This window comes from Thermothelomyces heterothallicus (assembly GCF_042370625.1).
Source record: "Thermothelomyces heterothallicus CBS 202.75 unplaced genomic scaffold P884_scaffold_25, whole genome shotgun sequence".
In the NCBI taxonomy this organism is placed as follows: domain Eukaryota; kingdom Fungi; phylum Ascomycota; class Sordariomycetes; order Sordariales; family Chaetomiaceae; genus Thermothelomyces; species Thermothelomyces heterothallicus.
This window is the reverse complement of record NW_027192586.1, coordinates 199281-219415: the sequence shown is the minus strand read 5'-3', so window position 1 is coordinate 219415 and position 20135 is coordinate 199281. Positions and strand designations below refer to the sequence as shown.

The 20135-nt window shown below is 57.0% G+C and overlaps 6 protein-coding genes across 6 annotated transcripts in view; 3 read left to right on the top strand and 3 right to left on the bottom strand.

The window, feature by feature from the left end:
* P884DRAFT_208143 (WD40-repeat-containing domain protein) overlaps positions 1 to 500 on the bottom strand; it is a gene marked incomplete at both ends in the record, with an annotated part of 1366 nt that extends 866 nt beyond the window's left edge. The window contains one exon of the mRNA XM_069438849.1: positions 22 to 500. Coding sequence (XP_069294865.1) covers positions 22 to 500 — 479 coding nt within the window. The remainder of the gene's footprint in view (positions 1 to 21) is intronic.
* Positions 501 to 1665: 1165 nt separating this feature from the next.
* On the top strand, positions 1666 to 4097 carry P884DRAFT_229664 (Endonuclease/exonuclease/phosphatase). The gene is made up of 3 exons (XM_069439763.1): positions 1666 to 2876; positions 2952 to 3882; positions 3980 to 4097. The coding sequence occupies exons 1-2, from the start codon at positions 2048 to 2050 to the stop codon at positions 3875 to 3877; spliced, it is 1755 nt and encodes a 584-aa protein (XP_069294864.1). The 5' UTR covers positions 1666 to 2047; the 3' UTR covers positions 3878 to 3882; positions 3980 to 4097.
* Positions 4098 to 4479: 382 nt separating this feature from the next.
* On the bottom strand, positions 4480 to 6273 carry P884DRAFT_208261 (uncharacterized protein; the record flags this gene model as incomplete). Its single annotated transcript, XM_069438857.1, has 1 exon — positions 4480 to 6273. The coding sequence occupies one exon, from the start codon at positions 6271 to 6273 to the stop codon at positions 4480 to 4482; it is 1794 nt and encodes a 597-aa protein (XP_069294863.1).
* A 1937-nt stretch (positions 6274 to 8210) lies between these two features.
* Positions 8211 to 9060, bottom strand: P884DRAFT_263291 (uncharacterized protein). The gene has a single exon (XM_069441746.1). It carries the CDS (start codon positions 8544 to 8546, stop codon positions 8367 to 8369), a length of 180 nt encoding a protein of 59 aa, XP_069294862.1. The 5' UTR covers positions 8547 to 9060; the 3' UTR covers positions 8211 to 8366.
* Positions 9061 to 12308: 3248 nt separating this feature from the next.
* P884DRAFT_279915 (uncharacterized protein) lies at positions 12309 to 14615 on the top strand (the record flags this gene model as incomplete). Its single annotated transcript, XM_069443377.1, has 6 exons — positions 12309 to 12501; positions 12570 to 13204; positions 13256 to 14134; positions 14197 to 14239; positions 14294 to 14449; positions 14512 to 14615. 6 exons carry the CDS (start codon positions 12309 to 12311, stop codon positions 14613 to 14615), a joined length of 2010 nt encoding a protein of 669 aa, XP_069294861.1.
* Positions 14616 to 17847: 3232 nt separating this feature from the next.
* Positions 17848 to 19703, top strand: P884DRAFT_249192 (uncharacterized protein; the record flags this gene model as incomplete). The annotated part of the gene is made up of 5 exons (XM_069440586.1): positions 17848 to 18073; positions 18128 to 18358; positions 18447 to 18514; positions 18617 to 18786; positions 18846 to 19703. 5 exons carry the CDS (start codon positions 17848 to 17850, stop codon positions 19288 to 19290), a joined length of 1140 nt encoding a protein of 379 aa, XP_069294860.1. The 3' UTR covers positions 19291 to 19703.
* Positions 19704 to 20135: the final 432 nt, after the last annotated feature.

Genomic DNA, 20135 nt, shown 5'->3' with positions numbered 1-20135 from the left:
GAAATACAGAAAGACACTCACATTAAGCCATCCGTCGAACAGCTCACCACCAACGTGCCGTCTCTGCAAAAGTCGACGCCGCTTACCGGGTCGCTATGCGCCGGCAAGCTGCGCATCAGCCTGCCGGCCCTGACGTCCCACAAGAAGACCGCCTCGTCGTAGCTCCCGCTCGCCAGGATGTTGCCCTTGGGCGAGAAGGCGAGACAGTAGACGTAGTTGTGGTGGCCCAGCAGCGGTCCCTTCCCCGTCCTGCCGCCCCGGACGCCGTCGGGCGAGACGCCCGTGCGCGCGGCCCTCCTCGCCGCCGCGCGGGCGGCCGGCCCCCGGGACGCCGCCACGTCGGCGCCGCCCATGCCGGCCACGGCCGCGGTCTCGCGGTGCGCGACGGCGTGCGCGGGGCTGCCCGTCACGCGGTCCCACAGCCGGATCGACTTGTCGTCGGACCCCGTGGCCAGGGTGTTGCTGTCGGGCGCCCAGGCGAGGCAGGAGACGCCCGCCATGTGGCCGACGAGGGTCTCGAGGTGCGCGCCGGTCGAGGCGTCCCAGATCTTGGCCGTCCCGTCGGCCGAGGCCGAGGCGATCCAGCGGCCATCGGGGGAGATGCGCACCTGGGCGACGGCGCGGCTATGGCCCAGGAGGAGCAGGTGTGGGGAGTAATTGGGGGTGATGGGCGGTTGCTCATGACGCCGGCGGCGATGGTAGTGGTAATGGTGGTGGTGGTGGTGGTGGTGCTGGCGGTGATGGCGGTCATCGGATCTGTCGTCCGTCGTCGACCGGCGATGAGAGGGCGAGGACGAGCTTCGGCTTCGACTTCTGCTTCTGCTGCGGCTCCGCGAGATGGAGCGACTCAGACTGCGGGAATCGGAGCGCGAGCGGGTATAGGAGATGCTCCGGGAGCGGGAGCGGGAACGGGAACGGAGTCTGGAACGCGATCGGGAGGAACGGGCAGTCGACCGCGAGCGTGATCTCGAGCGAGACCTCGAGCGGGATCGCGAGGGCGATGAGCGGTACCGTCTTCGTGTGTCGCCATTGTCTATCACAGCGCTTCCGTCTCTGTCCCTACTACGCGAGCGGCTACGCGAACGGCTGCTTGGCGGGCCGCGCCGGATGGAGAGGCTCTGGTCGGGAAGGCGGCCGGCGGTGCGCGGGGAGGTTTGGTGTGCGCCGCCCGCGGCGGCCGATCCATATCGCGGCGTGGATTCGAGACTGTCGTCGTGCACCCTGCGCCGTTTTGATGGCGGCTCTGCGGTTGGCATCCCTGATGCCGAATCGGGCTCAGACATGGCTTGTGTCGTGCACCTGCCGGGTGCAAAGCTGGTGACAGTTTGTCTGTCCCGTCGTATCGAAGGCGCCAGTTCGAGGCTTTGGGAACGCGGCGTCGGGGAACTTTCAATCGAGATGCCGGGGGTGGTCAGCCTGAAGCAACACTCCACTAAATTTTAGTTAGTGGGGCCCTAGCTTGGCTCCTTCTCACCCCTTGCAGCGTCAAGCGTGTGTAACTTTACTGTAACTTTCCGATTAACTAACTAGTGTAAATAGCTAGCTGAGTGAGCCTCCACGCAGAGGCGCGTGGTCGGGGGCAATTGAAGCCAGGGGCCATCATGAAAGGGAGCTTCCTGCTTGAACTCAGTCATCGACGATCTGCAACTCACTCGATTCTGCCCAACTCGGTCAGACCTCCCGTCGGCGAGAACGTGTCTACGTTAGTGGCTGTCCAATGTGGCCATAACTTCAACTCTTTTTTTTTTTTTTCGTATAACTAAACTTATTCAAGGGAATCATCGTTCACATTTGCGCTGCAGTCTTGTGCGGAAAAACCGGGGTGCATCGAACCAACTCCCTCGCGCAACGCGACTCGAAACATCCAGGAAGCAGATCTCATTCTCATCTCGGGCAGATTGAAAATAATAGGTAGTATAGCCCGTAGTACCTCGCTGCGGGCACGAATCTTCCCATCGCAGCACCCGACACCCATTTCACTGGTACATACATACATACATACATACATACATAGTCCTTTCATCCTCTGGTTCCGAACCGTGGCACCATGTGGGACAGGCCGGAAGAGATCAACCTCATGACGCTCAACTGCTGGGGCCTCAAATACGTCTCCAAGCTCCGCCGCGAACGCCTGGCAGAGATTGGCCGTCAGATTTCCATCGCGAGCCCGCAGCCGCACATCGTCGCGCTGCAGGAATGCTGGACCCAGGAGGACTACCGGAGCATCCGCCGCCAAACGCGCTTCATCCTGCCCTATGGCAAGTTCTACCACAGCGCCGTCCTCGGCGGCGGCCTGGCCATCCTCTCGCGCTGGCCCATCGAGGAGAGCACCATGTACCGCTACCCCTTGAACGGCCGCCCGACTGCCTTCTGGCGCGGCGACTGGTACGTCGGCAAGGGCGTCGCCTGCGCAAAGATCCGCTACGGCGCCGGTCCGAAGCAGGTCGTCGAGGTCTTCAACACCCACACGCACGCCCCTTACGAGGGCGGCAAGCCAGACGACTCGTACCTCTGCCACCGCACCGCCCAGTCGTGGGAGATTGCCAAGCTACTCCGCGGCGCTGCTGAGCGCGGCCACCTCGTGCTTGCCATGGGCGACTTCAACATGATCCCCATGTCGCCCGAGTACCAGCTCATCACCGCCCTGGCTCCCGTTAGCGATGTCTGGCGCGTGCTGCACCCGGACAGCTCGGTGGGCCCCGCTTACCACCCTGCCGAGGAGGCCCGCCGTCGTCCGATCCCCACCGCCGAGTTCAACATCCTGGAGAACGGTGCTACCTCCGACGGGCCCTACAACACCTGGCGCTGGACCAAGGCCCAACAGAAGCTTCTGGGGCCGGGCAAGGACCCCGTCACGGTGCCTCCGGACACTCCTGGTACGACCACGACCGCATTTCCTTAACACACCCCCTCTTTGACTCTGTCGTTACTGACTCCGCTCTTCCCAAAAGATCCTCTCGGTAAGAGGCTGGATTACATATTCGCCAGCTCGGGGGATGTCCTCGCACTCGGTGGCGCCTGGATGGTCAAGCGAGCAAGTGTCGGCATGATGATGCGGCATCCGGAGCTGGGCTGCTCCCTCAGCGACCATTTCGCCGTCGAGGCCACCCTCGCCTTCCACCCGTCTCGACAAGCCTCCACGTCCCCATCTCCGCCACCGCCACTCCCTGAACCCGGCTCCAACAACAACGCCGTCTCCAACGGCGGATCTATCCTTGGCGCAGCAACAGCAGCAGCAGGAGCAGCAGCAGGAGCAGCAGCAGGAGTAGGCGGCATCCCGATTAACCCCCCCGACGAACCCACGCCGCCCACGAGCCCGGAAGAGGCAGCCCGAAAAGCCGACTCGGCCCTCCACAACGGCGCCTACCTGCAACTGCACTCGCCGGCGCCGAGCCTGCACAGCTCCATCACCACCGCCACCGGGCCAGCCACCGCCGCCGCCGCCGCCGCCGCCGCCGACGCGACGGAACAGCAGCGGCCGCCCTCTTCTTCCCTGCCCCCCGCAGCCTACGACGCCATCCTGGCCCTGATAGCGTCCTACACGGCCCGCTCCCGCGGCCAGCGGACCTGGCGCGCCCGGCACTTCTTCCTCTCCCTGCTCGTCACCGTCGCCTGCCTCGTCGGCGTCTGGTTCACCCCGTCGGGCAAGACCTACGTCGCTTTCATCCTGACGCTGGTGGCCGCCCTGGGCCTGGTGGCGGGCACCGTGGACGGGCTGATGGCGCTGCTCTTCTTTGGCAGCGAGCTTAAGGCGCTGCGCGAGTTCGAGTGGGAGGTGAGAAACGCGCGGAAGAGGGCCCTCCTGGACGCGCTCCGCGACGATGACGGTGGTGGTGGCGGAGAAGCAGCCGACCACGTGGGTGAGGAGGAGTGGTAAAGTCGGTGAGGACATCGCATTTTTCTTTTTTTTTCATTTTCCCTCTCTCTTTCTCTTCTATACCTCTAACTGTGGCTTTCTGGTGTGTACTTTGAGTGGCAGACAACTCGGTGATCTATCCAGCAGTCAATTCTCAAAGAGTGTTGGCTTGACATAACTCGGTCGGTTGCTCAGCCATAGGGCTGTGACCAGAGCGCATTCGAGCAGCATTAACAATAAGCAAAGTCGCTGAACTTTGTCTTCAGCTGAGCGTAGATCCAAGCAGCATTGTGCGACAACTCGAAGCACTGGCGGATTATGCGCGCCTGCCCATATACCTATTTCGGTTCCTCCCTATTCTACGGTATACCGACCGACATACCAAAACGCGGCGATTGGGGAGGAAGCCCTCGGTGCCAAGAAACAGCTGTTCAGAGGAGTACACATGCCTTTTTTTTGGAGACCTTTTCCCCTCTCTCTGCATAAAGCTACACCCTGGAGATCTCGAGGCACATCCGGTCAGGATTTTGTAGGCCCGCCTGCTGAACGCTGGTCGTTACCGCTCTCGCATTCGGCCTTGATGCTCCCGAACATCGAGCGGTCGCCCACAATGTCAAGTCCCTTCAGTCGGGGGAGGCCGGCCTGGAGGCAGCGTCGTACCCTTCTTGGAACCGTTCCAACTCGGCCAATACCTCCCTCAATTTGGGCCGTCCAAAGTAATTGCCATCCCATGTCCCTCTCGTTTTCCTCTCTTCCCGCATATCAAGAAACTCTTCCGCTGCCTTGACCTCAGCCTGCCACCACTCTCGAGCCACCCTGAGGACGTCCTCGGCGGTGCTGCTTTCCTTGCCCCGCAGTACAAGTCTGCCAGCCTGCCTCACGATCGAGCTGGAGAGCACCTCACGCCTGCCCCTCGTACAACGATCAATGAGGTCCCTCAACCCGCTTGGCGTCAGGCGAAACGAGGGGAACTCAATGTCCGGCTCGTAGCGGTACGACTGCCAAACAGCGGCCTTGTTCGGCGCGCTCTGACCCTCAAAAATACACCACAGAACGCGGCCGAGCATGTACACCATTGAGGACTCTTGCTCGGCCTCATCTAGAGCAAGCCAGGCAATGTTGTAGTTGGAATACCCGTGCGGGCGGGGAGCCGAATAGTCTTCTGATGCTTGCAAGACATCCCAATCGGGGAGGATCTGGCTGAGTCGAGCGGCGAAGTGGCCACGAGTCTCCTCAGGGATGCCCGGGTTTGCGTCATCCAGCTCGTCGCTGGCCAAAATTCTAACGTACTCGATGGCGTTGACTTCGGGGGAGGCGAACTCGCACCAGACGCCCCGCTGCTCGAAATCGATCATGACAAGGTCGTTAGTGGCCGATAGGACGACATTATCGAGCCGCAAGTCTGGGTAGAACATGCCACCGCGCTCATGAATGTGGAGCACAGCCGAGGCTAGCTGTGACGCCCATCTGACCTGTTGTTCCAGCTTGAGATGACCATGGATTCGCATCAGGGGGAGCTTGTCTCGGACACTGCCATGCTCATGATACGGCATGAGGAAGCCAACCACCGCCGTCTTGCCGCCGAACAAACAGCGCTTGGTGACAAGATACTGGGGCCGCGATATGATGTTTGGATGGGGTTCCATCAGCAGGAGATTCCGCAGTTCGAGGAACAGATACTTGGTGTTGCTGGTTAGGGCCTTGAAGATCCACAGGCCGTCGCCCTCCTGGCACGCTTTCCGCTTCCGCATGCGCACAAGACACACACTGTCGTACAGCTCCTGGACGGTGCTCAAGCTCGCAATGTCGACGGCCTCAGGGAGGAGCTCGGGGGCAAGCCCGAGACTCTCGCTCAGGTTGGCCACCCCGAGCAGCTGTCGCTCCACGTAGTACGTCGGCACCACAGAGATCTTTGTCTTGCGAATATCGAAATGGAGGGCTTCAAAGATGATGCGGGAGCCAAACGGCAGGCCCGGAACCAGCGACGAGTACGTGTCATATCCGCGTTCTGTGATCCAGTTCTGCAGGACGCGGACAATGTATCTGGATATCCCAAGTCGACGGAGTCTTGCGGCGTCTTTGGTATGGAAGGCGACATTCAGATCCAGAAGCTCGCGAAGGACAGGCGAAGCCACTGCTTGCTCGGGAATGAAAACATCGAGGCGCATCGGTGGCACGTGGGAGAGGAAAAGGGGCACGGCATAGTACTGGGTGCCCAGACCGGTGCAGCCGTCAATCCGAAACAGGGCAGGCTGAGGGAACTCGAGGCTATCGAGCCGGTTCTTTGGGTTAAGCTGAGAATCCTCCCATAGGACGAGCTCGGGACGCGCCGTAGATCCGTCCTTGACCAACGGGTTCTGGGTAAAGGCAGCCGTGGGATGGATCACATCGTGTATCAAGGCCGAGTTTAACTCCATGGCCAAGGAACAAGACCTTTTTCGAGCCGGTTAGGGCCTGCAAAAAGTCGAACCAGATGAGCAGAACGACTTGGCTGGAGCGGGAGGGACGGTTCGACAAACGATGAGAAAGCGAGCCAGTGAACACGACGGGTCGTGGCTCTCATCGCAAATACGGCACAACTTCGACCAGAAAAGGAACTTGTAGCGGAAACAGCCCGATGCCCAGCGTTGAGTGCCCGCTATGCCTCTCACGTCCCGAGCGGTCGAGTGGGCTGCCTTGGGGACTCGCCAGGGCTGCGACTTTCCGTCGGGGCCGCGGTAGTCATGCCGCGGCAGGTGAGGACTGATGGACGCGGCTTCCGCCTGCAGACACCGTGACCGGCACAGTCTCAACACAGGCGCCCCGCGGCGCGCTTTCCTGCTGGTTCTGCTCTGAACGACAAAGATGGAGAGGCCTGTCCGCGCTTTCCATTCGGCCCCAACACGTCATGCAGAACCGCAGCAGCTCAAGCCTAGAACGAGAATCCGCGTGGGAGTGCCTTCTGAATAAGGTACCTACCAGGTAGAGTCGGACCACCTCGGGCGCTCATTGAACTTCGAAATAACCAAAAAGAACTTTCTTTTTTATGGCCTGATGAATCAATTCAAACCAGTCAACCGAGAAATACTTTGCCCGATTATGATTGGCTGTGCAGTCCGTGTCCGGTAGCAGGGCAAGATCGGGCCGGAGGTTAGCTCGCGATGCTGCGAGGGGTTTAGTACGTCAATGATCGACTTCTCTGCCGATAGATGGCCGTCTGAACTTCGGAAACTTAGGGTGCTAACGTGCCCTGTAGGCAGTTGGCAGGCACCGCTCCACCTTCTCGCATAAAGAAGTAGCATGATCGGCCGAGTTGGGCAGCCAGTTCCGGGTCCAGGTTGCTTGCTGCATGGCTTCTGCATGCCTAGCAACCCAAATACTATAATAGTCGAAGCCGAGCGGCGTACGTTTCGTGCTCGTCGCATGGAACAGAAAGCGTTGCCGTTGTTTGAGAACGGTAAGTTGGGAAAGATGCGAAAGCAAAGTTGGGCTCGGGCATCTCTGCTTGGAGAACGCGATGGTTTCGCACCTTTCAGCATACTATGGTACGGGGTAGTTTGTTCGGGCAAAGCAACCAGAGTTGCCGCTGGAGCATCACCGTGTACTCGTCTCGTAAGCTCCAAATATTCTCATGAGAAGGAAACCACATCCTGCATTCGTCAGTGCGTCTGCCCCCTCCTTCCCACTCCGATTTCGTCCCCGGTGGAGGAAGTGTGTTCATCATCGACTAACCTACCATCAGCCATGTGGCATATACCGTATGTACTGTGCATATGCAGTACAGAGGTGCTTAGGCGGGGATGCTGGCTCGCAGTGAAGCAATTTGCTGGAGGCTCTCTGTCACCCTTCCCGAGGCAATTAGTACCTTGAGACAACTGACTCGGAATGCATTGTCTCAACGATTAGTCACCAAGAACATCATTCAGCCCCGAACTGCACGATCGACGGCGAAACGCATTTGCGGCCATGCACAAAGCAAAGACAGGGTTACGGGCAGAGAAACATCGACTGTCTTGCGATTCTCAAGACCCAAAAATGATGGCAGCCATGACTAAGCTCTTGGGGTCAAATCATGCTCGGGAGGACCGGATGACGATGCCTTACCTTTTTGGTTGAGTTCCTGTTTCGAGCCATGACGGCCTGATGCTCTAACACTCACAGACATTAAGGTTCCGAGAGTTATGTGATTATGGCTGAGCGACAACACACTTTGCGGGTATGGTCCTGCTGGCTTCGAACTCTGGCAACTAAACCGCCGACAGCGGAAGGGTCGGCTCACTGCATATTTAAAGGAAATAGGAGTGGCCCGTCAAGAGCCAGCCAGACAGGCCGCAGAGGACAATCTGCAGCCAACCCCCCCCCCCCCCCCCCAATCAAGGGCATCCGCACTTCCAAAGGCAGAAAGAGCTCCCCAGTCACCTGTGGCAGTCCCAGTGTCGCACGATCAATTTCCTTTCGAGAGTCGCAGCCGAGAACTGACTAGCCATTTGGCCGAGAACAGGGTGCAAAACAACGATTTTCGTATCATGCTTTAATGCTGGTGAGTGAGCGCCATTCGAGGGCGTCCGGAGCGCCCGTAGTCGGTGCTCGTGCGCGGGGACTGGCCGATGCCCCCTCCGACTCCCGCCAAGGCCGCGCGGAAAGGTGAGCCGTGGGACGGTGGATGAAAGATTGAAGCGAATGTACTGTACTCCGTATATACTATGTACATACGGGCGCACACGTACCGGTGTATGTAATCTGTGCACTTCAGGACTTGTTGTGTTGTCGGTTGCAGAACCCGAGTTTCCCCAGTGAGGCAGGACCCGCTATATCTGCAAGGCTATATTGACCGGTGAGCAGGGTCCTGGGGGTGTCAGCACCAACCATTGTAGTGGGGTGGAGAGAGAGAAACAGCACTTCAAATGGTCTCGGTCGAGTGGTCGGATTGGTAAATGAAAGCGCCCGTCACTGATAACTATTGGCTCCCCTCCTCCCCTCCTCGGAGTTCGGCTACGTTCCGTCGTCCGTTGACGTCGAAATGGCACATTTAGGATCAGGGTCGGCACTCCCCGCCCTTTTCTTTCACGTCGAATCAGTGATCGGTGTGATTCCGGTCCCTGCCCTTTCAAGACCACAAAACCACGGCAGAACCTGGAGAGGCAGCAAGTACAAGGGATGACGGAGTTTCTCGTCTCGGAGGAGGTGGTCTGCGCTTATAAAAACCGTAGGCCCTTGGCTGTCTCAGCGGATGGATCTGATCCCGACCCCGAACCGCTCGGTCCGATCATATATATCAGACGACCTGAAGAGAACTCGAAGGTGGGTGTTGTGTCCAGTAATCCGCGTTCTGTACACTATCTACCTAGCCGGACAAAAAACTCGGCCTAGTAAGCACCTTAGGTACTTCGTACCCAGCCGAAGATCACAAACGAGAGAATGGCCAGGCTTGGTTCGCTTTCCCTTTTCCAAGTACGGGCTGGTGGAGACGAGTTATGCGGACGTCGAAACGTTAGGTTGAGCACATCCGATGGCGTCAGACCCGGGTCCTTTGGATGTGCGAAGTGTGTGGGTCCTGGTAACTAACTAACGGTAGTCGGCTAGTAGAAAGCCTTGCGGCCACGCATCTCTTGCTGCAAGTCAGTCTTGCATACACTAATCCGTTGCTGGGTCTGCACGAGCTTGCGTCTTCCGGCTGCGGAACAATTCCTATTGCCCTGCTCAGTAGCCAGCACCCATGTGAGAGCGGAGCTGTTATCTCTCCCGAGAATGGAAAGCACGAAAGGATGTGTAGCTGTCAGGTGAGATGGCGAGACCGCGAAATTTCAATATCGTTCCTGTGCACGGTGATGAGCTTTTGGAAAGCTCGCGTACACAAGTGTACCAAGTAGCCTCGAGCGGGAGCTGGACCTACAGCGGGCTCCGCCTTGCTTGCTCTCCTGAGTGCCAGATGGCAACTCCACTAGTTAAGCGGTGTGAGCGTTGGCCCTCCGTGAGAGTCTGGGAAGAAAAGTGTGCGCAACCTTTGGCCATCAAACCTCTCTGACCGTAAGATGGTTATCAGTCCAACAATTGGTACGAAGTACTTCTCGACACTTTTTATTGATCACGCTGGCAGGGAAATCGCTGTCGCCAAGTCCCTTGGATGAGCTCGAGTTGTGCCATCCCAGCGCGTGAGGTACACCGAGCCCACACGCTAGAAGCTTCGCCGCTGCTTCCGAAACCTGCGATTGGCCGCGAGGTTGGGGTAAAGGTCCCGCGCGGTCGGTTGAACCGGGATACGGAGAGTATCTGACCATGAAGCAACGATTGCTAAAAGCGACTTCATTGGCAAGCCGGCCAGATTCACGACCTTCGCGACACCGTTTGGCATGCCGTCCTGCAATCATACCTGCTTCTGCCGGTAAGCACTTCGCATGGATAAGTGGGTGTGTCCGGCACCCAGCGCTGGATTCGAATCGAGTCCCAACCAGACCGACGAAATCAATCCGTGATGGGCAGGAGAGTAACAGCCCGGACATACAAATACCTTTGATAACCTTGCAAGGTTGTGCGACTCGAGAAAAGAACTGGATGCTCGAACGTTCCATTCCGTGACCTGGTGACCAATTCTGCTGTGACTGCGAAACGAGCCCAGACCAGGTACCCGTCGCACCTCATTTTGCCGCAATTGCACTCCCCTGGTCAGATTTGCTCCCCTCACTGGCCGCACCTGCCACTCGTCAACCAGGAACAGGCAAGGGTGAAGGGGCAAGTCGTGGTCAGGCCGCACCTTCCCCGCGACCGGTGAATCTTTCCTCTTTACTTTATCTCGTCGCCACGCTCACCGATTCTTCCCTTTGCCAGCAAACGAGACAACAGAATTCTTCACCGGCCGTTCTGGACTCCACTACGCAACAGTCACCGTCCCAATTCGGCCTGTGCCGTGAGACATCGCCCGTATTACCTGCTTTCCCTCGCGCCGCAGCAACCAGCCATTGGGCAACACGCAACTTGAACACGCAACGCGCAGCCGCTGGGCAGCGGGCACCTGGCACCGACAGCAACGGAGTCGGATCTTCCCTGCCGAAACAGCTCATTTCCATTGTTGGAACTGGGCTGGCCAAACTGCCCAGAGCTGCTCGCCAGTCAGTCAACCGCCGCCCGAGGCCACAGCCCCAGCTTCCGGCGCCGCAGCCCGAGTCAATCTCAAACTCGGCGTTAGCCTGTCGCAGCAATCGGCCGGAGCTCCTACCTGCTCCGAACACGTCGGCGTCTCGTCCGGCACGGGTGCGGGACGGCACGGCACGGCACGGCATCCGACTTCTATCAGCAGCCGCAGCCACTGGCCGAAGCCTCCGAGGCTGGGCGAGGCTCTGAGTGTGGTGGCAGCTCGAGCAGCGGGCAATTCACGCTACTTGCCCGTCTCTCGGCTGTTTCCTTGGCCAGTGCCTACCCCCCTGCTTCGACCCGATCTTGCTACAACCCCACCCATCCTCGCCGCCTCGTCGCAGGCAGCTTCTGTCTGCCACCCCCCAACTGCATCGGGTACCGTTGTCAGGTGCGCCTGCTCCGCCCTCGCACGCTTTTGTCCGGGCTGTCTCGCTCCCTTGGTTGCCATGGCGCATCTGTGACATGCTCGGGCCTGGGCTTCTGTTCACTCCCCCCCCTTCTCCGTACGGCTGTGACTTCGGAGCGACTCGCTCTCTCGTCGTTCCAAAAACACTCTCTGGGTGCTGGCTATGCACATTCCCTTGTTTCCCCCTTGCAGACCGGGTACTTCTCCACCACGTGCTCCCTCGGTCGACGCTTCTCTCGAGCCTTGCCACCCTGCCCGATATAGCAACCCCGGCACGTCTTCACCATGGTAAGGACTTTGTTTTTCTTATTCGGGGCTATGCGGCATCGTGCATGGCAGCATTCAGCGCTCATCCTGGTGGCTGTTTCGGCCCATATTCTCACCCGCTTTCACTGTTCCCCCCCTCTCCTCATATTCCACGCGTATATCCCCCGTTCAGCTCTCCCCGGTTTCTCTTCCCTGCCCCGTCCTGTCATCTCTTCTTGCAACCTAGCTCACCGGTCCGCTTCCCGTCCTCAGCCTTCCCCCCTGATTCGCCAAGGGTGCGGTGAACTGACCATGCTTTTCTAGAACACAAATATTAGGAAACGGCGAGCTTACGGGCACGAGGAGGCGCCTGCGGAGTCTATGTTCTATAGCCTGCCCTACTCGCCAGCCCTACTGAACAACCTTTCATTGCCAGCCGACCACCGGTATATACTGGATCAAGGCCCTCTACCATATGTGCTGCCTCCCTCTAGCCCTCTCTCTTTGACACGACCGGAAGCTCAGCAGTATGTCCTAGAACAAGCGGCCTTGATACTTAATCAACCTGTAGACGCTCTCCTGGATCTCAGCAACCATCACTACCCGTACTATAACAACCCACCACAGCACTTGGATCAGGATACCCCTCATCACTTCTCAAAGAAACCCCGATTGAGCCCGAGCAGTCAGATGCCGACACAATCGTACTCCGACGAGCAAGAAAAGGGCACGACAGTCGCCCAGGCAGATGATGGTTTAAACTCAGGACGCAGATCCCAAGGCCTTTTTCCGGGCACAGACTCTGGATCAGGATGGACTGGTGCGCGGCTAGCTGACTGTTTTGCGAGCTTCTCTATGTGCCCCCCGTTTGAGCCTCAATCTTGTAGGTTTTCTCACGCGTCGTGCTGCGTGGCAGGATCATGCAGTTTTGTTGCTAATTACAGTTATCAGCATATCAACCTTTGCTGGCCCGTTCGTCATATGACTATGATGATAATGGGTCGCCGGGCTTGGATACTACCGTGGTTTCGGTGCAACCTCAAGCCCAGGTCGCTCTGGTCCCTCCGCCGGTCATTTCGGAACCCTCTTCCCTTTTTCCATGCGATGATCCCGCACTGATGGCTCAGTACATCCCAAACTATCCTCCGCTACAACCCGAGCGGATCACAGGTCTGCAGCCAGCTACCAGTCGGGAAGAGATGATATACCCGGGTGTGTCGGCAGCAGGTAACGCTGGCGGTGCTCACGGCGTCTCGGCCCTTAGAGGTCAACCTCAGCACTATGCCCCGGTGCAGACAGGCGCCGTGCCGATCACATATGCTGGCAGCAGTGACGTCTCGCCTTTCAATGGACACGGTATTGTCATGAATCCGCCGCCGCGCTTCCATTCAGTCCAATGCTTCGATGTTGTGTCGAGGACCGAGAATGCGAGTACACAGAATGATTCTCCCGCTCTGGATTTCTTCCCTGCCCAGAGAACGGCACCTGTCAAGCGCGGGCCTTTCAAGGACCAAGATTCCCGAGAGAAAACAGCCCTGACCAGAAAGATGGGCAGCTGCATTCGTTGCCGAATGCAGCGCATCCGAGTGAGGCAATTCGCAGCTGTTTGAGAAGATGTCCGAACTAACTCACAATAGTGCAACCTTGATCCGGAAAACGAGAAAGGCCCATGTCTGTCATGCAAGAAAATTGCCAGCAGTGCCAAGGTGTACCGGCTGAACTGTTTACGGCTGAAAATCACGGACGTGAAGCTGTTTAAGCCTGGTCAAGTCAAGGGACAGGAGTGGACCAGTCGCTGGAAAGATAGCGTGATGGACGACATTGGCAGCTGGGAACCGTCACAGCCGCGCGTCATTCGGGTCACAGAGGGCTACACTGGCCGGTCAGTGGAGCTGCAGGTGCGGCAGTTCAAGCCTCAGCAGGGCGACAAGGTCAAGAGGTCCTGGGTGTCGAAAAATGGCCGGAGGTACGAAGTTCAGATCCCGACTTATGCCATTGTCAACATGGATGACGCCAAGGCCAGCTTTGACAAGTACATTCGGACGAGTCTCGAGGCTTGCTGCAAGCACCTGCTGAGCTCACGGGACGAACTCCTCTCGAGAACTTACTTTCTTGCCATCAAGCTGGCGCAGAACCGCTCAACGCCGCAGTCAGAAAGGAGTCTGCTGGTCGCCACTTTCGAACTTTGGATGTCGGTCCGGCTGACAACGAAATCATTCGAAATCGTCGGGGATGACACCCTGGGCATGCCCCGAAACATTATCGACGACAAGGACAGCCCGCTGCACGGGAAGATCCCTCTCCCACCCGTAATGGGCGCGCAAATCGACTCGGTCATCATCCACCAGATTCAGCCTCGTCTTCGCCGCAAGACGCTCGAGGAGCTGCAGAAGATGACGCAGGAAAAGAAGCAAAAGACATGGCTCACGACATTTTTGGTGACGTTTATCCTGTTGCACAACATCGCCCTCATAACCAAGCATGATGCGGACTATGCCAGAAAGCATGGACTACCGGTGAGTTCCCCCGACGTTCTAAAGGTTAAGCGAAGAACATAGCCAACACTCACCGTCGGCAGACGCGGTTTGCACGAGAGGCTAATGTTAAGGAATATAACCTGGGTAAGTACTTGCAACGCGTGTGCTGCGATGGCTCGATATTGACACGGTGTGCAGGGGCGAATACGTTGCTTGCCTACTTCCACTACTGTAACAAAGCTATATACCCGTTCTCTCGCGAGTGCAAAGATCAGGAGTTGCAAACTCTGGCGGAACTTGACGACGAGGCGCTCGCGTTCGTCCACTTCGTCAGGGAATCGGTTGCAAAGAAGAGTAAGTTAGCTCGACTTGGCCATACACACTAAGGACGATACTAAGGCAAGTGCTTCGACTAGAGGAGGAGTGGGAAAAGTTGTGGGCTCATGACGAATACGAACACGAGTACTACTACGTGTCGCAGCTTTTTGAGCACAACTGGCAACCACGAACTATGGCATAAATATTCCGTTTGGGTTAGACTAGGCGTTTGGTGCGGCTTTTCCGTTTGGCCTCATGGTGTCGGTTGTTGGGTGGGTGTTGGAGTTCCGAAGGACAGGATCGTGAGATGAGCCGCCTGAACGGATCGTTCGTGGGTTGGAAGTGGTAGCAACATAAGGTTCTGGCGCTGGCTGTTTGTCCGTTGAGAGAAGCGGTCGCTGACAGCGGGGATGGTGCCCAAACTGGATTCCAGGCACGACGGTTGTGCCGCGAGATACGAGATATGTACGGAGTGCATCCCTGACAGAATCCAAAGTGTTCCCCAATCTTCCTCTCCCACAATCGTACAACCTGCCTGAGGAGTGTCGTGCGAGTCTCTATTTGGGCCCGCCCGAGGAAACGCTACACTCCACACCAAGTCATTCGACCCCCCTCCGGAAATCGTTGACCTGCAGGCCCGCTTGCATTGAGGTGCACCTTTGTGCTGCGAAGCCTCAGCTAACCAATCGCGGAACGGCGTCTTGCTCCAGCGGAACGCGACTGTGCAGATCGTCTTGTTGCTTGTACGGATTACTCCACCCTTCGAGTTGCATAGCTCGTCCATCAAGCCGGGGTCAGGGATCTTGTGGAGAGGGAACACAGATCTCTCTCATCCGATTCCGATCTACGCTTCCAGTCCCTGGTGTATTCAATGGCTGGCTAGAACTTCGCAGCGCAGCGTCGTCGATAGTTGAGTCGAATGACGGCTGCCGGCAGATAGCCAAAAAGGCATCCCGAGCCCATGCGAAATTTCGAGTTACGTTTGTGATTCTCTCTCTTTCCATTCTTGTCTCATTCGTGCACCGGCCTCCTCGACCCATTGCCTAGACCAGACCGACTCTTCTCTCTCTAACCACAATCGGATCGTTTTTTTTTTTTGACACATTTTTCTTGTTCCACTGCGACCGAGGCGGAATCGTGTTTTTCTCTTTCTCACACGTGGCCAGCTACCGCGCGAAGCTATCTGGGTCAGTGAGGTCGAGAGCAAGCGCATCCAAGAGCATCACTCGGAAACGGCTGTGTGCTTTTGTCACCTATTCACATCCTACAAGTGGTGTGCCGCTCGGGCAGTTCCTCTGTCGTACAAACCACCTGCAACGCAACGGGAAAATATCTGGGTATGGACCCTTCCCGTTCCGTCCGCATCCGCCATGAGATTTTGCGAGGTCAGATAAGCTCGGGTGTGGCAAGCGGCTTTTGTTCTATCAAATCTCTCAGTTTTTTCTTCCCCCTGCGCTTCTCAAGCCTCTCCCGAGCCAGACTTCTTTTTTGCTTTTCTTTTCCTCTTTTTTATTTTTTCGAGCGGCAGAGAGGGTCTTCTTCGAGCCTCAGAGTCTCTTCGGTTCCGTTGCAGCTGGGCCATGCGCGCCAATGAATCCCGTTGTCCCACTATCGACATCTGCACCTGCCGTGTGCTTTATCCTGCAGAACGCGGTGGTGGTGGGTGGTCTTGACCCAGGAAGCCACAACCTAAATTCTCGACGAATCACGCCCCAGGATGCAGTTTGCCTCTCCCCAGTGCTTGCAGATTCAACTGCCAGTCTTTTCCATTTGCATCCAACGTTGCTTAGGTTCCTTTCTTTGTATACCCTTGGTGTTGTGTTGCCTTTGGTGTGGTTGACAGAGCTCACCGAATCGACTCCCTTCGCTGCACGCGCATTATTGCATACGGTCGTTACCTCTTCATATCTGTGTCCACTCCGCAATTTTGAAGCTTTCTTCTTTTCCCTAGTTCTCCATTTTTTCCGTCTGACTTTTCGCGCCACGCGCTCTCCAGCCAGCAACGTCCGAAATCACTGCATCGAGAGCTTTGGGTCCAATCCATTCAGCGGTGCTTCTCAACCTCGGTCTCGTTACAACTTCCATTCTTATCCTTCTTCATTTCGCGTCCGAAGCTATGCCTGGTTATGTTTTCGTCCGTTATTACGTACGACCCGTCATCGGCATGCCAACCCCGGCCTTTTGGCGCCGCCCTATGCAGGCAGTGCATTACCTGGCACGTTAGTGTCTCCGATGGCGGGTCTCGATCTTGCTCCCGCTTCCCCGGGCGGTTGATGTTGCTGCAGGCCGACGCCATTAGTTAGACTAGGTGGCGTATGGCAAACCTAGTCCCCTGCCGCTCCATGATGCCCAGGCTCGTGCCTGGTACTTCTGCTACTTTATGTGAGAAGTCACGGTACTTCCCGAATGCTATGCCACCGCCCATCCCTTCGCCTTTGAGTCGTTCTTTTCCTTCTCTGCTCCCTTAGCCCCCCTCCGCGTCAGTGACCCCATCAACGGAGAACACAAGCGCGAAAAACCAAGGCACCTAGCCGAGACGGCAGTTTTGATGGGTGTGGCCATCTGTCCCGCTGACTCTCTCCTTACACACCCACCTTCCTAGACATTTGTCTCCCCTTCCCCCCCCCGGTCCGTGACGGAAGCTCCCGCGTTTGGGACTCCCACCCTATTGAGACGACCAACCTCCTGTGTTGAGCTTGGTCTTACCTGTCAAGCCCGGGACTGCCCTTTACCACCTTGGCTACCCGCCGTACCATCCCGTCCCGAGTCGGTTGCTGAAGCTGGAGTGGTGGAACCTGGCTCTACACCCTCTCTTTCAGGGGAAGGGGGACAAGAGTTACCTCCCGTCTGGCCTGGGTACCTGCTGCTCCTAGCCTTTCCAGTGTTACCGCTAGCGGGAATCCCACTCGTTCTTTCTTCTTACCGTCCGGTCGACTGCGCAGAACGGCCCTGTCTATCTCACTCGTCCTTGGCAGCCGGTCTGCACTTGTCCTCGCCAGCCACGAAAGAGGACGGCATGCGGGCTGGTAGTTGCCGGTACAACTCGCGTGTTTGTTCTTTCTCTCTACCGGGGGGTCTGTCTTGCTGCTCCTTGAAGGGTATCCCTCGACGCCTACATAAGCCGGCTAGCGCTCCCGTCTTCCGCTCGACCACGAGGCATTGAAGACTCACACTTCTCTAACCAAGTCTCGTTCTGTCCGTCCACTCTTTCTTCAGGCCTTCTTCTGTCCAGAAGTTGTCCGCCCGATTGCGACACGAAACTAATACGGTTCCCTCGGCGCACGCATCTTCCCAATTGCTGATCACTACCTTCTCGTTTCGAGGTGAGAATCTCGTGTGTCTCTGCGAGCTTCGCTCTCCGCTATCAATTCTAGTGGTCCATACGCCCGTCTGTTGTAACGTTCTGACCCGTAAATAGGGATTACATCATCAACATGTCCACCGTGGTCACTGCTCCGGTCGTTGACACTCCCGGCTTGGCCTTGTTCGCCAGGACCAATACGGATGCTCCCGCTCTCCCGGCCGGCTTCCCAGCCCAGCTCCGGCACAAGCTAGCCTGGACCGGTTCTGACTTCAAGGGCTCGTCCGACCATATCATGGTCCTGAGTGATGTCCACCTTGCCGAGATCGAGTCTGCCCTCGAGAGCTACAAGTGCAAGTGTTTTCCTCTCAGTTTCCCGACTGGTTTCGTCTGCCGCTAACACGTCTTGCCAGCTCTCGGTCAGGACGGTGACCTTGTGGAAGCTGCCAACTTCCCGCTCCCGACCCTTGGTCCAAAGCTCAGGGAGCTCAGCGATGATGTTCACAACGGCAAGGGCTTCTGTGTTATCCGTGGCATCAACCCTGCCTCGTACAGCGTGGAGGACTTGACTCTGATTTACCTCGGCGTCCAATCGTATATTGCTGAACAGCGTGGGCGCCAGGACAAGCGTGGAAACATGCTTGGTGAGTTAGAACGCGTCATCCTCCCTCCCTCTCTCTCTCTCTCTCTCTCTTCAGCGAGCCTTGCTGATGATTGCTGATGATTGCGTAGTCCATATCGTTGCGGACAACAGCACCAAGCGAGCGGCCAACCACCACCGCCACTCGACCAAAGCAATTGTGAGTCGTCACTTATGCCGTCTAATAGGCCCGCGTCTCATCCACGCGAGTGTGTGTCTTGGGTGTGCCTATTTACTAACGACGCATGACTACTTTCTAAAGACGTTCCACAACGAAGAGGCCGGCGATGTCGTTAGCTGGCTGACGCGCAGCACAGCCGCGACGGGCGGCAAGTGCATCATCGCCTCGGCCTATACGGTTTACAACGTCCTGACGGCTACAAGACCCGACGTGATCCGCACACTGGCCCGGTCTGATTGGCCCTTTGCTCTGTAAGTTTGCTTGACCACCCCAAGCACACCGAGGCCGGCAACTGACTGGACTCGGCCAGGCCTCGCTTTCAATGCCGTCCGGTCATATTTTACCAAGACTCGAAGCTCATTATGAACTTTGGTCGCGCTGCTCTCATGGGGAGCGAAGCGCATCCTCGACCGCGGAACCTGCCGTCCTTGTCGGCGCGTCAGATCGAGGCCTTGGATGCCATCGAAGCGATTGCCCGAGCCACTCAGTTGGAGATCCAAACGCAGGCAGGAGATATGCATTTCATCAACAACCTGGCTATCCTGCACCGCCGCGAGGGTTTTGCTAACGGGCAGGCGCCCACGGAGAAACGCCACCTGGTGCGCATGCGCCTCCGCAGCGCCGAGAAGGGATGGCCGATCCCTCGCGAACTCGAGACAGAGTGGGATGTGGCCTTCAGGAAGCACGGAGTCAAGCACTGGCACGTGGAGCCCATGCCGCCGTACTTTTTCCCCATGCGCAACCAGCCCAACTAGATTACGGAAGACAATTCCTTCCCGGCGCTTGTACCTTGTTTTCGCCCTTTTGTCGTTGCATTCGAGGCGTTATCATGTAAGGCTGGGCATGGAGAAAGGCAGCAAAAGGGTACATCGGCGTCTGGGTTGGCATCTGATTCGGCATTCGGCATCGTTTCTGCTTGATCATCGTTTTCTGGTGCGAAAATGTTTATAATTTGGACCATAAAAGGGGGGATGGCGACAGACTGTATCCACATGGTTAATGGATTTTTGGAAGAAAGGAAAATTTGTTCTCCATTTGTGTTTTTCTTCCTTTCCTTCCCCCCTCAGAACTGACGGTTGTCTTTTGTGGCATGGCACGGTGTTGGTAGACAAGATTCTATGACAAGCTCAATCCAATGCTAAGCAGTAATTCACCCGCTGCTGCCCTGTTTTTTTTTTTTTTTTTTTTTTTTTTTTTTTTTTTTTTTTTTTCTTTCCTTTTCTTTCCTTTTCTTTTTTTATTTTGTGGAGCTGGTCATAGCTGTGTAACTGGTAATTCAGGAATGCTGTTCCGGAAAAAGGACCGGATGGTATGTCGTGATACTGCGATGCTTCTACCCAGGCGTGTTCAACTCGGAGTCTCGCTTATACATAAAGAGAAAGCCGACGTAATACCAATACACAACAGGGATGCCGTTACGCGTTGGTTACTTCGTATGCTCGGTTCGCCCAGAGCGGCTGCTTTCTGCGGACGGCTAGCCCCTTGGGTCAGACTGCGGGGTGTGTGAGACTGCAAGACTTGGCTTGCGCCATCGAAGTCCAGCGGCCCGAGCAGTCCCAGGCTCCGGGGATAGTCAGTGGGGGGCATCCATTTTCGTCAT